Here is a 16,866-nt window from a genome sequence, read left to right as displayed (position 1 = left end):
AGTCCTCCTCAGAAGAGCATTTTAAATACAGAAATGTTTATTTTATTTGACTCGAGCTGCATGTGTATTGTCTTTTTATCTTAAATCAGTATTCTTAACATGAAGTTCATCCAGATACAGATATAAATCATAAGCTAACCTTTCATTTTAATTTCTGGTTTAAATGTATCTGAACCACAAAAAAACAAACAAAAACAAAAAACGAAAAAAACAGGATTTTATTTATTTATTTCATTTTGAAGTATGAGTTATCATTTTAAGAAACCGCACCTGAAACTAAAAAAAAATCTGAGTTGTTTCTGTTTCTGCCGCTTGTGGAAACTTGTGTTTGTGAAAATACAACATGTGAATGTTTTATAAATGTGTCGGGAGGAAATGAGCAGATGAAATAGATTTCCTCCCGTGTAGTCCTGACGTTATTAACGGCGTGTCTTCAGTCTGACATCCTGCAAGTGTACTGAGAGAAAAAATAAAAATGCATTTTGAAATTGACACAGACTCGGCGCCCTGTTTGTGATGGATGAGAACGATTATCAGAGGAGTCGTGGAGTCGGTCTGAGGTTGCATGAAGGACAGGAAGCTGCAGCAGCCTCCCAGACCAACACCTTTAAGGCATATGAAAGTAGTTTAACTCGCCTAGTCACAGTGGTGCTCTCCGGGTACCCTGGCTTCCTCCCATCGTCAAAAATCGTGCTCATTAGGTTAATTGGTGATTCTAAATTGGTCGTAGGTGTGTCTATCTGGCGACCTGTCAAGGGTGTAGCCCGCCTCTCGCCCAATGACAGCTGGTATAGGCTCCAGCCACCCCTGCGACCCTCCAGAGGACAAGCAGTTACAGAAAATGAATGAATGAATGAATGAATGAAGTCGCCTAGTTTGGTCAAGAAGAAGTCCATAAAATAAGTTATTTAAGTTACTAAAGCTGGCTGACGGTGGGATGATTTACATGCATTTTGATTTTATTAGTTTGAAATAGATTATTTAATAATAATATTATAGATATTAAGTGGTGCGGTTATTCATAGCCTGCTAATCACAGACCTTTTGTCATCCAGGAAGTGTTATTACATTGAACGCAATTAGAAATTTAAGTTTAGATATTGTCTAAATATATTCCTAAATAAATACAAAAAAGGTCCAATTTAATCCTATTTAACATTTCCAGGATGTAATGACTGAATAAACGGCCTGCTCACTTTTATTTTGAAAACCTCCCTCGTTCCCTCGGAGCGTCCGCCCCGCTGCGCTCTTATTTTGAAGGCGCTGGTCCCGTGTGCGTTCGTGCAGACTTGACGCAGCCGCGGACGCTCCGTATTTATAACGTGTGAGGGAGTCGCTAGAGCGGAGTTCCGCCGCTCATCCACGGCTGCTGCAGACATCACCCCGATCCCGGTAAGCCCGCCTGACCGTCGCCGCCGTTTTTATTAGCGCACTTCCTGGAGCTCAGATAGAGATAAAGATACGGGCTCGGATGCAGGGCTGAGTTGTGGGTTTGCACCAGAGTTAAGAGTCTGTTTCCACACTCTGGGACAGACCTGCATGCTTGTCTTTTATCATTAGACGTGTGACCTGGGTAAAGTTATTGATCTCATTCAATAATCAGACTTAACTCTCTCACACATGGCATGAGTTTAATTTAATTTGAAGGAGAAGCTGGTTTTAAAGTTGTCTGGGGCGTTGGCTGTCTGTCTGCCTCCCTGTCTCTCTGTCTGTATGAGAGTTATACAGTTACATGCTGACTGGTTAAAGCCTGGGCTGCTCCTGAAATCTGTTTCCAGTTAGGAAGTCTCTCTTTTTTCACCCAATGATGGAACCACTGAGGCTAAAAAAAAAATGCTTCACAGAGGTCAATTAAAATTCCTCCACTGCTATTTTTTTTTCATCTGCCCCGTTTGTGCGCAGGAATATTCATGTGACACAAGGCTTTAAACAAACTAAATATAAATGCAAAACCTGCATTTAGTGGCTGGGAGCCCCAATAAAGTAAAAATATTGCGTTTAAAATAAAAGAAAACACCAAAAAGTACTCTATGTATAAAAAAAAGTTGAAATGAAATTTAGATTTGAGTGGAGAAGGAGGCACTAGATGACTTTGCAGATGCAGTGTCTCATTTTATCTTTTCTCGCCCAATGATGGAACCACTGTGGCTAAAAAAATGCTTCACAGAGGCCAATAAAAAAAATTCCTCAGCTGCTACCTGCTCGTGTTACATGCATATTCATGTGACGCACGATCTAAAATGTACAAAATATAAATGCAAAACCCTGGAGAAAGAAACATTTTGCAGTTAAACGTCACGTTTAGTGGCGCTGACGAACTTTAAACTCCACCTGACACAACTCATGCACGTGAATAAATCCTGCTCAAAGTGAAAATAAATGAGTAAATCAAACATCTGGGTGTGAAAAAGGCAAAGAAAGAGGAAGACAGTGATGACGATAACACAAAATACTCTGAGCTATTGTTTGGTACTAGTTAACTTAGCTCACAGAGCAGTGTGACCAAGTCAAGAGTGGACATTATTTGGCCCCAGTAGTCTCCAGAATGACCTCTGGTCACGTTGGACGTTATGAAATGTTGCTGTAACGCCGGACGGATGCGTAAAAACCAAGTCTGACCTTCCTCTGCCTGACACCCAGACACACACCAGACGTCTGTAAGAGGACGAAGCCCATGTCAAGGAAATGAACACGAGCTCACTTCCATAAAATACATCATAAAACCACACGCTGAGGTTTTTATTAGAAGGGCAGGATGTAAATATTACCCAGAGTCAGTGTTTTAATGTTTTAATGGACTCTGACTTCATGAAGGCCTTCTCTGAGGTTGTTGTCTTTGTCCCGCAGCGATTTAAAACTTGTTGAGATGTGTTTCTCGGTGCCTGACGTTGTGAAACCGTTTGAAATGTGCCAAGAACTCTTCTCGCCGTCACCACTTTCTTGAAAAGAAAACACCACCGTAGCTTCTCCACCTGGATTCACCTGAAAAGAGCATGAGATGGGTGTGAAACGAGGACAAGGATGCTGTTACATGCCTCCAGCAGCTCTGAAGCTGATCAGGGCGTTTAATGTCTCCTCCATCTGCTCATTGAGATGAGCTGATGGTAAATGATATACAGTAGTATAACAGTAATAATAGTATTAATAAAGTAATAAAGTAATTAGAAATACTTTATTTCACATGAGGAGCTGGTGCCGTCCCTGTTAGATCTGCAAGGATTCTGGTGGCTGGAGATTTATGAAGGGAGGGGGAGCAGTTTGGAAGCAAATGAGCCATGAGATAAATTTAACACTAAATCTTTGCTTTAGTGTTGAACTTTTAACCTTCCTCCCATCAGGACCGATCTCAGTGGAGAGAGTCGCAGACAGACACACGTGTCATGGACTCTCATGGGATAAAAATTGGACGTCTGTTTAATTTTGTCAGCTGTTCCGCCTCCGAGAGACGTGTCTGGCACCGAATAAAGAATTAAATGAAACTTGGAGCGTGTGTGTCAGGGACAAAGCGAGGTGGGACGAATGCAGCCAAGCAGCAGCTTCTGGTAAAGACATCACCACGTACCGTCCTGTTGTAGAGGACATGCTGTGTTTCTTGCCCCCTCTCTCAGATCTGTCTGTGGAATGTGTCTGAGCCGAGCCAGATAAAACAATTACTCGGCCTTTCTCCTTCTCCTTCGGGTCGATGCGGAGGGAAAATGTTTAGTTGAACTTGCTGCTCAGTTTCAAAGTGTCTTTATTTTTCAAATGATTGGGATTGAGGGTGGGAACGGTCGTACTGTGATGTTGTTGGGCAACGATGAGGCTGGACTGTGATTTAAAAGGCGTTTAATATTTGGATCGATTGTGTGATGTGGATGGTTTTGATCATGATGAACCAACAGAGAAGTCATCACCCGGCTACACTTTAGATTTTAGTCTTTGTTTCATCTCAGCAAAACCAGCACTGATTCATTTTACTTTCATAGTTTTGTTTTATTTAGCCTCCTAGAGGAGCCCTGCACAGTCGATCATAATTTTCCCAGTAAATGCTTCATTGCTGAAGCATTTTTTTTTTTACTATGTTGATATTCACATATAAAATCTCTCTTTTTAGATTGTTTGGTTCGTTCCAACTTCACCATTTAAAGTGACTTTAGCGTCAGTAGGCAAGCATAAAGTAAGCTAATAGCATTAGCCTGTGTTGTGTCTTACAAAACAGGAAGTGGATCTGTGTTTTTTTATAAGTAGTCAAGAGTTAAATAGTTGAAATAAAATCAGTGGCTGTGCCATTATGAGTTCGCAAAGTGTAAAAAAGACATTAGCTGCAATATTTACGTAACAGTAACTGCCGTTCCTATGTTTTCCTCTAGGGGTCGCACTGTTTTAGTCAGAGTTATTCAGCCGTAATTACACTTATTTTTCTTAAGAAATGTCAGGTCCTTAAGAGGCTGCTATGGTTCATCCACAACCTCAGAATCGGAAAAAATATTCTGCCATGTTGCAAAAAACTAGCAGTAGCAAATTACACGTAAACAAGACGACCGTCGCGGCGCGCGCGGCGCTCAGAGATGACATCATCCAGGTCAGAAGACATCATCCGGGGTCTATAGGTCAATCTACAGACTCCGGATGATGATAACAGCTAACTCTGGACTCAATGGGGAATAGCACTAGTGTACGATAACAAAATATTGGTGAAATACGTTATTTAGAGGCTGCGTTTCGGTGCCCCAGTCACTCCCACTATATGGTTATACGCAGATCTAAATGTCTCCCGAACGACTCCAAATTACACAAAAGTTATATGGATGAGTAACCGATCATATTTTATACTAGAAATAAGGTCCAGGTTGTAAAAAACAGTAGTTCCACTTTAAATATGAACATTTTAATAGTGCACTTCTTTGCACTAAAACAAAGGGAAACATCTGGAGTTGTCTTTACTTATAGGTTATTATGCTGATTGGTTGGACCTGTTATGTTACTGGTCCAGCCCTCTTCAGATCAGATTGGGCTGAATGTGGCCCCCCTGGCTAAAATGAGTTTGACTTTAGTGCATTTAACTTTTAAGAATAAAGCATCAGAACGTCTGAGCCTAACGTGTTGCCAAGTTGCATCCACAACAAGTATTTGAACTTCCTCAATATAAAGGTCACTTCATTCCTCCAGTTTTACAACACCGCAGTTCTGTAATTCACACCCCGCCTCGAGATTTAAACAATAAGTGACCTCTTATCGTCGCTGGCTACAATCAGGAGGTGAAACAAAGGTTATTATAAACCTATACAACGTACAGTCAGTTATTTTAAACCTGCATGCGACACGACAACTGGTGGAAGTTGCAGATCAAGATGAGTGACTGCAACTCCAGTTTAAGATGAATATGTTGCACATTCACATGAGGTTTCAAACCCGCATCTATTTTTTTTAAAAATCGGGAAGTTCGAAAGACTTTCTTCAGGCTGCAACGTCAATGATTAAAGAGGTTGTTCAAAGGCGGCGTTGAGGTCACTCCTGCAGCATGTAGTGAAGGATCTGAGTTCAGACAGGGTTTATGAATCTGCGTTAATGACACACTCAGTTACAGCTAACAGTATGTGTGTGTGTGTGTCTGTGTGTGTGTGTGTGTGTCGCTGGGCTGTGCCAGCTTCACCGTTCTGATGGAGACTTCCTGTTTCTCAGTTTTCCACCACATTCTTCAGCGATAAGCTCACGCCAACGCACACAGAAACACAGAGGGTTGGTACATGCAGACAGTCTGAAATAATACCAACTACTTCAGTTTGTCTGGTCATGTTTGTCCTGGCTGGTTTAGTCTCTCTCTTTTCTCGCTCTCTTTCTCTCGCTGTGTGTTTTCTTTGTTTGAACGCTTCTGTCTCGTGTTTTAAATGTGATTTTTCTCTTGGTACATGTGACATGACGTCACCTCTCTTCCTGCATCGCAGATCTCTCAGCGCCATGTGGAATAGATTTAGAACAGTTAGAGCCAGGTGGATGAAACTGAGAGAAGAGACAGAAACCAGCGATGAACCAGGGCCGCTAATAGTCTTGTGTGTCTAAAGCAGGGGTGTCAAACATACAGCCCAGGCCTAAAACTGTCCTGCAGGATGAATTTGCGAAGTGCAAACATTACGTAGAAGACATTAACCGCAATGTTTAAAAAGCAGTAACTGCCGATCCTTATCTGTCCTATGGGGGTTGCTCAGTATTAGTCAGAGTTACCGACATATCACAACACTGAGACCCAGAACTAAACTGCAGATGGCAGCAATGAGCTGAAATGTGCTTATTTTTCTTAAGAAATTTCAAGTTGTTCATCAAATGTTTTAATTTACTTGTTCTTCTTTGTGGTAAAACAAAGGGAAACATCTAGAGTTGTTGTTATTATGCTTTATATTACCGGTTCGACCCCTCGAGATCAAATTGGGCTGAATTTTGACCCAGAACTAAAATGAGTTTGACACCCTGATTTAAAGCCTCATACTGTACTTTCCTCAGCAACATAGAACTCCCATTAGTCCCCAAAAACTATTAAAAGCAGATCAATTAACCACATTGAGGCTGCTGCTTGAGTTTAAATGCAAACACACTATTCTGCAGGAATCCCCTCCCGAATAACCTCACCCTTAAATATAACGTTTACCCTGCTGTGGATTAAACTGACGTGACTTTTCGTGACTTTTCCTTGGCCACAGCCTCATTTAACATTTCACTGTTTCCATGGAGATCAAACATGGGGTTTTGTATTGGCACCTTGGATGGAAGACGGGGACGTGCTGCCGTGCCGTGACACAGCGAGAATATTTGTTGCCGTAAAGCAAAGTAAAGACATGCAGCGGCCTCAGAGACGTCTGACGTCAGCTGGTGATTTTGTTCCAACCTGTGTGGATACTGGCTCACATCCTGCCAGCCATTGTTCAGCTCCCATCAGATAACCATGTCAACAGCCAGGATTTATTATTGCCTCCTCTGCAGCACTGGACCTACACACATGCAATATCTCTAACAAGTTTGCTCATGTAGCAAAAATAAACACATGGGATAAAAGAAAATACACAAATGCATATATAATTCTTCTTAATCTTTATTAGTTTAAGGAGAGGCAGGAAGTCACATATTCAACGGGAGATGGAGTGAAAAAAGAAGATAACAGATAAATACTGGGCCTTTATATGGAGGGAGTCGCTGTCTTTCTGTGGAGATGGATGAGTAACCTCACCCAGACAACAAACACAGCGGCCGCTGGTTTTCCTATTAATAATTATTGAATTAGCAGGTCACTGAAAGGAAGATATATGTCCACTCCACATGACGTTGGCCTCAGTTTGCAGCTTTATTTTCTGTTGAGCACTCCATAAAAGAAGTTATTTCATTATTAACAGTTGCCCCTTTGACTTCATCCACAAACAGCAGTCTATTTAAATCTGTCTTCATTATTTATTTTAACCTTGTCAACAAGAAAATGTGTAAATACTGCACTAAAATGTATTTAATTATCATTAAAATGGTTTCAGAGGCAACAGTTTTACTTCTGTACATCCTTTTTAGTTTGTCCTATTGTTTCATTTAAAACAAAAGTGTTAAGTGAAGCACTTTCTGCCGGAGCACACAGTCCAGATTAATTCAGGCCAGACATCATCCGGTGATGAGTCACGATCAGCCCCTGTCTTGGCTAATAGGAAGCAACAGTCACATACCATGTCAGGACATTCAAAAACTCATTGTTTTGCAACAATAATGTGGTGCTGTGAATCAGATATGCTAGCAGCGTGACTCTTGCGATGGCAGCGTGACTCTTTCTCCATCACTTTGGTACAGACTGAAATATCTATTTTATTAGATGGGCTCTTGCGGTTCCCAGAGGATCAGCGCCAAAGACCTTTCCTTGGGTCAAATTGTCCAACTGCTCCGTTTAGCTGTGTTTAGCAATACCATAATAAGCTAATGTTGTTGTGCTAACAAGCTACACTATAGTATAGAATAGTATAGTATAGTGTAGTGTATGCAAGCTAAACACTGATGTTAGCATTTAGGGTACTGTGTCACAGTGCTGCTAGCGTGGAGAGGTTTACCATTGTTCTGACTGTTTAAGTCAACAGCATAGACTGTAAGAAAAAGGGGACGCCATGACAGCTGTACAAAACATAATGTGACATCACGATGATTGACGGCTGACAGCAGATTTTGTAATTTAAAACTCTGTTTTTGTTTTGTGAGATTCTAAGTGAATTCATGTAATTAACTAGCTAACTAAAACAACTCTTTAACGTTGGTTCCGTGGGGGAAAAAGTCTGCAGTCGGTGGTTAGCATTTACAAAGTCTGAATCCATGATGGTGTTTGCTGTAAAAAACTACCTCAGTGTATAATCCAACATTTCTTTATAACAGTAGAGTGCTGTATTAACCAAAAGGAAACACAAGTGAGTCTAGAGGAAGTAAACGTCAAGGATATTGCTGCAACCCTAGCCTCTATTTGACCAACAGGAGGAAGTGGAAATTTCTTATGGGCTACACCCACAGATGTTCCTATTTAAACCTCAACTTCCCACCAGTACCTTAGAACTGAAGAAACTACTCGGATGAGTGGCGAAACAACGTTTTTTGGATGATACACTTGAAATAAAATTTAAAAAAAATACAGAATTACAGTCACTTTCTGCTGTAGCTGTTTCTGCTTGATCCTTAATAACTTACACCAGAGAAATATGATTAATGTCAAGCTGCCAACCTCTGTGGTTGAAAGATGAAGCCAAAAGCTGAAGTTCCACCAATGGCCACTCCAATAGTAGGTTAACCCCAACAACCAGCCCATATGTTAAAATGCCCACCTCTACACGTAGTCTAACAGTTTTACTTGTTTAAGTTTTATCAAGGTTTAAAGTCACTGAGGATGTAGCTGCTACCTCAGCTCCACCTCTAGTCAGGAGTTAGTTCGAGGAGTTAGGAGGAGAGCCATGATGGCGACGGCCGGAGGCACCAACATTGGGATTTGAAACTGCTCTTCAAAAATCCTGTGGATGTTGCACTGATGGTTTGTCCATTTTTTCTGGTGATTATGATTATGAGATCATTTTGAAAGCGGCATTTGTTTGATACGACCCTTCGACCCGGGATAAATAAGACGTTTGTCAAGTGACCGGCTTAACCAGCTACCGTTTTTAAAATGGGAACTACCTGCGTCCACTTGCTTCTGGTAAAGCAAATATCTTCCATCCCAAATCACCAGAATGGGCATTAAAAAAACAAACAAAAAAAAAAAACAAATCCATAAACCCATCTCGGACTTTTGCAGAGAACTTAAGGTCACGGGAAAGATTTGAGCCTTTTTCACCACAGCCCAAACTTGTGGTAACGTCCTAAGCCAAAACCAGAACGTACTCGTGCATCTGCTCCGACATGCAGCTACATCCGAGAGGCCAACGCTGTACTTTGTGGTTTCTAAGGGTGTGGTTCTTGCAAGAAGTGAAGTGTGTGTGTGTGTGTGTGTGTGCAGTTTCTGTCAAAGAGTTGTCAGCGATCCAGATCTCACCACATTAGTCATACCAGACATTCCTTCACGTGTTCACCTCAACATGCAGCCGCACACACACGGAGTTATGGAGAATTCCTTGTGGTCAGGCAGCGTGAACGTGATGTGGGAAAACACAGAGTGAACACTGCATCCTCTACGTTTCGGCGGTTCTGCCATCGCGTTGTGTGTTATTGCGATTATGTAGTCACAAATAAAACGATACGAACATAGGATATATTGGAAATCCAATAGAAGTACCACCCACTAAACAAATAAATAAAGCTAATGATGTTTAGACAGGGCGGCACAGTGGTGTGGTGATTAGCACTGATGCCTCACAGCAAGAAGGTTCTGGGTTTGCATGTTCTCTCCGGCTTCCTCCCACCGTCCAAAGACATGCTCGTTAGGTTCATTGGTGATTTCTAAATTGGCCGTAGGTGTGAGTGTGGATGTCTGTCTCTCTGTGTTAGCCCTGCGATAGACTGGCGACCTGTCCAGGGTGTACCCCGGCTCCAGCCCCCCTGCAATCCTCCAGAGGACAAGTGGTTATAGAAAATGAATGAATGAATGTTTGGCCAATTTTTAAAGAAGGAGGATCAGTTTAGAGACAATAAAGGAAAAACTCGTCCTTGGATTTTAACGAGGAGTGAAGGGAATGAGAAGCGTTGACTAATAGGTGAGATTGGGGATAAAGATGTAAAAGGTTAAAGGTGGTGGCACTTCCTGCTGAGCGTTATGGAGTCCAGCTTCAGCTGTAGCTGAAAAGCTGTAGATGAACTCATGATGTCTGACTGATTCCTGCATATGGAGAATCTCAGTGATCAAAGCTAGAGGAAATGAAATTATATAATGTGATCTCTAAATATTTAACAGACTGGAATGATTTCAGAAACAATTTAACTGAGGTAATTAAGTACTGGGCACACTACTCTCACTAATTTGAAAGGTTAAATCAACTTTGAGGCAGCCATAAAATGACTGATATGTTCATTGTTATATTCTGATTACTACATCATATCAAGGTATACAAACACGTGCTGTTGCTCATTTGTCTGCCTCTCAAATCAGCCATAAACTTCACCGGTCGGGTTATCAGTCGTATGAGCTGCTTTGTCAGGAAGAGATAAGACGTACGAGCGAGAAGGAAAATAACACGCATAAAACACTCGGACATGAATGCTGTGCATGGACGCAAACACACAGGGACACTGATATGTGCACCTGGCAGCTAAACAAATAGTTCAGTGGCACTGCGAGAGGAGACTGCTTCAGTACACTGATCAGCCACAACATTATGACCAGGTCCATTCTTTTGGACCTGGCATTCATTTGTGTGGATGTTAATTAGACATGTAGCACCCACCTAGACCAAATCAGACACCCCCACCCCATAGCAATGACACTCCTTGATGGCAGCCGCAGCCTGACACAGGAACACACACAAAAACGGTTTAGCAACAACTCAGCTTCTTTTAAGCCTTTTTATTTCTCCTCTGGTACAAAGTGTTTCAACAGTGCCCCTGTGTGGTAGTTTTATGTAGCTTGGAATAAATCGGCTGTGGACTGACAAAACTTTTCATCAGCAGCTCAAACATCACACAGATCTGACAACAGAAAAGAGATACCTGCAGCATTTTTCATTCCCTCCCTTCTTGCTCTTCTCGCCGTAGGTGTGAGTCCATCTCGATGTGACGATGGCAGACAGCTCTAACTGTTTCTACTGTCGCGAGGACCTCGGGGGGAAGAGGTTTGTTCGTAATGAAGGCAAGCCGGTTTGCGTTCGCTGCCACACCAAGTTCTGCGCCAACTCCTGCGCCGAGTGCCACCGACCCATCTCTGTGGAAACAAAGGTGCGGTACCAGCTTGCAGACGTTTTTGTAAAGCACATGCAGTATGTCCTGATGTAAACCTTTCTCTCTTCCTCTAACAGGAGCTCAGCCACAAAGGACGATACTGGCATGAAGAGTGTTTCCGTTGTGCCAAATGTTACAAGCCTCTGGCCAAGGAGCCCTTCAACACCAAGGATGACCGTATCATGTGCGGGAAGTGCTGCTCCAGAGAGGATGCTCCACGCTGCCACGGCTGCTACAAACCCATACTGGCTGGTAAAACCAATCACCATCAACGTCTTTATATAATTCTCACTTCATATAATATAATTTTTATTTGGAACACTATTTTGTATGTATTCAGCAGCAGTGGCATGCTATCATCCTTTTCTCATCTCCTGCAGGCACAGAGAGTGTAGAGTACAAAGGCAACTCGTGGCATGACGAATGTTTCACCTGTTGCAGCTGTAAACGACCAATAGGGTCGCAGAGTTTCCTTTCCAAAGGAAATGACATTTACTGCAGCCCCTGCCACGACAAGAAGTTTGCCAAAAACTGCGTCTGCTGCAATAAGGTAAAATCTTTCAAACAAGAAACCGACCATTGAAGCGTCGCATTATTCTTTTGTCGACTTTAAGGCAAAAATCCAATAATTAAAATGTAAACAGGATTTCATTCGGTGGTAACGCTGTTGTCTATGTGTCTCCAGCCTATAACCTCCGGAGGGGTGAACTACCAGGACCAGCCGTGGCACAGCCACTGTTTCGTGTGCACCTCCTGCTCAAAGCCTCTGGCGGGGACGAGTTTCACCAAGCACGAGGACCAGGTCTTCTGTGTCGACTGTTACAAGAGCTCAGTGGCCAAGAAATGCAGCGGCTGCCAAAACCCCATCACAGGTCGCTGATATTCACTGTTGTAAAGATAAGAGTTATACAAATGCACACACACTTTAAAACATATTTATTTCATAACTGTAGTTGGAAAATGTGTCCAATCCGAGTCCAGTGAGAAGATGAGGCGGCACATAGTTGGCATAGCGTCACAACCTGGCTCAAAGCTGGAGAAAGGAGGGGGGACAGCACAGGAGCTGTAGCTAAAATTATTGGACTAAATTAAAGGAGAAAACTAGACCACACATGTCGAAGCCGGAGGAGAGACTGGCTGGCTGCCACCACCTTATAAAGTAAAGCTAGACAGGTTCCAGCCTCCGGACTCCTGCAGGGAGAGACTTGCTCGGAGGTTTGTCACACTGGCTTAGCATTATCTCTGGGAAACAGCTAGCCTGCCTCTGACAAACATATCTGTGTCTATAAAGCTCACAAATTAAGGAATGATTTATGCTTAGTTTAATCTGTGGAACGTATAAAGACAGCAGTGTTATCGTAGACGCCCCACAGAGCAGAATAAAGTTCCTCATGTTTAAACTTAGACTTCTTTCTAAATGAGGTGATCGAGTAACTACTATACATGACCATCAAGTAAAAAGTTTAACATATAATATATAGAGTATAATTGAAATGGTAAGACAAGAAGCTGTACTTATCAATTTAGTTTTTAGTACAAGTTGAGGCTTTAAATTTACCACAGTTAGCAAGTTTCTGCCATTTACTTAAAGGGGAACTACTGTTTTTTACAACTTGGACCTTATTTCTAGCATAAAATACGATCGTTTACTCACCCATATAACTTTTGTGTCATTTGCACTCGTTCAGGAGATAATTAGATTGTGTATATCCACATAGCGGGAGTGACAGACCACCGAGATGCAGCCTCTCATTATCTGCCGCGAAACTCGTTCATTTCACCGATATTTTGTTATGAGTCCAGAGTTACCTGTTATCGTCATCCGGGGTCTGTAGGCCAATCTACAGACCCCGGATGACACAGAAGTTATATGGGTGAGTAAATGATCGCATTTTATGCTAGAAATAAGGTCCAGGTTGTAAAAAACAGTAGTTCCCCTTTAATACTGCAAAGTATGAAGGTGGTTAATTTAAAAAAAAAAGAAAAAGAAAAAGAAATGTGATCACATTATGTTTCCTGACTTTGTGACAATCTGTATGAAATGTATTTACTCGCATGAAAGGCCTCAAGATATCGCTTCCTATGAAGTCTCAGCTCAGCTCACCGTCTGAATCTCTGCTCTCCACTCAGGTTTCGGTAAAGGAGTGAACGTTGTGAACTACGAGGGCAGCTCCTGGCACGATTACTGCTTCACCTGCAAGAGATGCTCCCTCAGTCTGTCCAACAAGAGATTCGTCGCGAACGGAAAAGACATCTTCTGCACCGACTGTGGCGACAAGTAGCAACGCACAAAGTCACCTATACGCAACCGTCACGGGTTTCTGTCTTCTTTTTACGTAAAGACCAGTGTAAACGTATCAATACTTAAACATTAAATGATGGGAACATTGAGACCAAAATGCCTTTTAATTCAGCTGCAGGATACGTTTCCAGAAATAACTTTTCCTGCAGACGAATGCATGAATAATATGCAGTATATAATGATGTAATGATGCTTTTCTATGAGATTTTTACTATTGGGAAAGATCAGATTTTCAAATATGAGATACTTCTGGTCACTTTCATTCAACAATATAAAGCCAAAGGTTAGCTTGTATTTTTTATTTTATTTTTTTTTTTTAAAGCTGACTTGCTTGGTGTCTTTCAATCAGAGAATCTAAATCTGAAATAAACTGTTTTTAACCTTTTCAGCTGACCTATAGGACTCGTGCTGTGTTTGAAAATGATATCTTCCTGCGACAGGATTACAGCAAATATGTATTTGTACATTACTCAGAGAAGAAAATAAACATTTCATTGGTATATGTGCACAACTGCATGCCTCGATGTGTCGCTAAAATCTAATAAACATTCTACACAATGGAGCAGTCAGTGTGTTTTTTACTGATATAAAGGTTGTGTTATACTGTTCTCCTCGTTGTATGTGACGTTAAACAGTGATTTGCAGTCAAGGTCTTGCAGTGTGTACAGAAAGCAGTGCATGTTTGTCAGAACTAATGACCTTTCAGCGTATCCCCTTGTGTGGAAGTCAATTACTTTTTCTTTTTTCTTTTTTTTAACTGACTGACTCCTGAAATGATATTCAATAGGCACATATGTATTATCTCTCTTTCCCTCCGTCTTCTCACCGGTGTCTCTCTCACCTGCACACACATAATAACACAGGGCGACCAATCACAGAGAAGGCGACGCTCGTCCCAACTTCATTTACAGAGAAAGCTTTGTGAATTATCTCATGCTCCATCTCAGAGCGTGATGCGTGAACTCAGTCCGGCTCTATGAAGCTACACCTTTGCAGTGTTACAGTGAGCATCATCTCTTCTGGTTCTCAGATTACTTTATTTATCATTATTATTATTATTCAAGGTAAGTGCTTTTTTTAACGTATCTATAAATCTGAGGTTTATTATCTCAGTAGGACAAATTAAAGGTTTATTATTATTATGAATGGTGTTTTATGTAGTTAATGCTGAATGGGAAATTGATATCGTTTTCCAGATTTGTGATGTTTTTCCTTCTGAATGTCATCATCGCTCTGTCTCTGCTGAGCTGCTCAGCCTTGATCATACAGCCAGGTAGGAATCAATATGAAGCCAGGGGTCATTTCACAGAAGAGAAGAATAATAACTGAGATTGCAAACATTTCTTGATGGATTCAAAATTAATGGCTATAAGACAAAATAACTGTCAAAAAATGATCACTGTAAAAACCAGAAGCCTCATTTTAAACAGTTTATTATCTTTAAAGATTTCATCCTGCATGACTGAGCCCAGCGTTCTGAGAGAAAGAATATCTAAAGCAAACATCATATAGAGTCATTATACCCCATGCACTTACATACATGTGTGGTCTCTGTAAATAGCAGATGAACGATTAATGTCAAAAGAAGAAGGAAAGGGTGCAGCTAGATACTGTCCTTCAGTGACTTTTTAAGTTGTCCTACAATAAGAAAAAAATACATGAGATTAAAAATGGATTCCGTTTCATCAGTAGCTGTTTGATTTAGTCTTAGATTTAAATTGCACCCCTCAGAAAGCGGTGTTATGCTTTAGCAGCATGTTTTACATGATTTAATGTGACCTCGACTCATTAACAACACCCTGGCACACCCTCACAGCCCACTGGTTTAAGAATAACAAGCACTTTTAGCCATTTTTGATCATTTTTGATGTTACTAATGCAAATAATTTTAAGTTGCAGGCTTACTTTATTCAAGCCTTATTTATACTTTTACTGTGTAGGTATTAATTCTCATAGAAGTCATAGTTGTGAACAGTAACATGTCTTAAATGTCTCCTAGGTCATTCAGACCCTTGATGGACTCTTAAAAGAAACAGCTCAAACTCCAGTCATAGCATCTGGTTCATTCAATAAATTATTTTTCTGTCAATACAGCTCAACTGCAGATAATGATAATAACACAGTGGTTGGGGGTGACAGTTGAACGAGGCTTGCTTGAGCACTGCTAGACACCATGGTGAGGTTTGTGAGAGGGTTCCTAGCTGAACGTAGAGCAGAGAGACTTAGATAAACTTTATTGATCCACGAGGGAAATTGCTTGGTCAGAGGAGAGTCTTGATCAAGTCAAAAGAGAATAGGATGAGGCAGACATCACCTTCACCAGTACAACGGAGGGCAACGAGGAGAAACCACAGTGTGTCAACATTTGTTAACTTAGCTAGCGGAGCAGTGCGTCCAGCCCTATTGTCCATGACCAAATTTAGACTAGAAATGTTTTGTCTAGGGCCCCAATAGACACTAGAATCTCTCCTGCATTCAGCAGCAACCTGAGCAGGACTAAATCCCTGTTATTACCTCATGTTGACTGTATATTATTATGTGTTTCCGTCAGTGCCTTGGCTCAGTCTGTGGGGGGAGGTGGCTGACTTCACCTTCGTGTGCAGCGACTGGAGACTAAAGCAGGTCTCCATCCCCGCCCTGCAGGAGTTCACCGTCTGCTTCCACTTGAAGCTCGAGGTATAGCAATAAAATACTGTAACTGTCGCTGAGAAATTGAACAGAAATCACAAGTTCATCTTTTCATCAGTTTCAATTTTCAATTCAATTTGAGGGGGGAGGGAAAGGCAGATGGAGAGAGGACCCACACAGCTATGAACATGCTGTACAGTTGTAGCGCACAATACATGAGTAGTAAGAAAAAGATGGAACTAGAGGATGGGAGCTCAGTGTGAGAAGAAAAAGAGTAGAGGACAGATGCTCAGTGCATCATCCCCCAGTTTTTGTCCTAACCTTAAAAGTAGGAGAGGAGCCTGATAGCTGAAGGCTCTACCTCAAATTCTACTTCATAAACTTTAGGAATCACAAGGCCTTAACTTTGGGATGGAAGTGATCTGTTGGGATGATCTGGTACAGTGAGGTCTTTATTATGTAATGGAGCTAGGACCTTAAGGGCCTTGTATGGAAGGAGGAAGATTTTAAATTTGAATCTGGATTTTACAGGGAGCCAGTGAAGAGAGGCTAAACCTGGTCTAATAGGATCTCTCTTGCTTATCAATCATATC

General features: G+C 41.5%; 1 protein-coding gene across 1 annotated transcript; it reads left to right on the top strand.

Moving 5' to 3' along the window:
* Positions 1 to 1,288: 1,288 nt before the first annotated feature.
* fhl1b (four and a half LIM domains 1b) lies at positions 1,289 to 14,574 on the top strand. Its single transcript, XM_084565459.1, has 6 exons — positions 1,289 to 1,392; positions 11,161 to 11,340; positions 11,421 to 11,595; positions 11,724 to 11,893; positions 12,029 to 12,215; positions 13,474 to 14,574. Exons 2-6 carry the CDS (start codon positions 11,185 to 11,187, stop codon positions 13,623 to 13,625), a joined length of 840 nt encoding a protein of 279 aa, XP_084421585.1. The 5' UTR covers positions 1,289 to 1,392; positions 11,161 to 11,184; the 3' UTR covers positions 13,626 to 14,574.
* The last annotated feature ends 2,292 nt before the right edge of the window (positions 14,575 to 16,866 follow it).

The sequence above is a fragment of the Chelon labrosus genome (genome assembly GCF_963514085.1).
Source record: "Chelon labrosus genome assembly, chromosome: 17".
Classification (NCBI taxonomy): Eukaryota; Metazoa; Chordata; class Actinopteri; order Mugiliformes; family Mugilidae; genus Chelon; species Chelon labrosus.
The sequence above is the reverse complement of the archived record's forward strand: the minus strand, read 5'-3'. Positions and strand labels throughout refer to the sequence as shown.

Bases quoted from the DNA above. Each gene is read 5' to 3' on its own strand.
- fhl1b (XM_084565459.1), top strand. From the start codon at position 11,185: ATGGCAGACAGCTCTAACTGTTTCTACTGTCGCGAGGACCTCGGGGGG. The intron at 11,894-12,028 runs GTAAAATCTTTC...ATGTGTCTCCAG, and splicing joins ACTGCGTCTGCTGCAATAAG to CCTATAACCTCCGGAGGGGT. The intron at 12,216-13,473 runs GTCGCTGATATT...CTCTCCACTCAG, and splicing joins CTGCCAAAACCCCATCACAG to GTTTCGGTAAAGGAGTGAAC.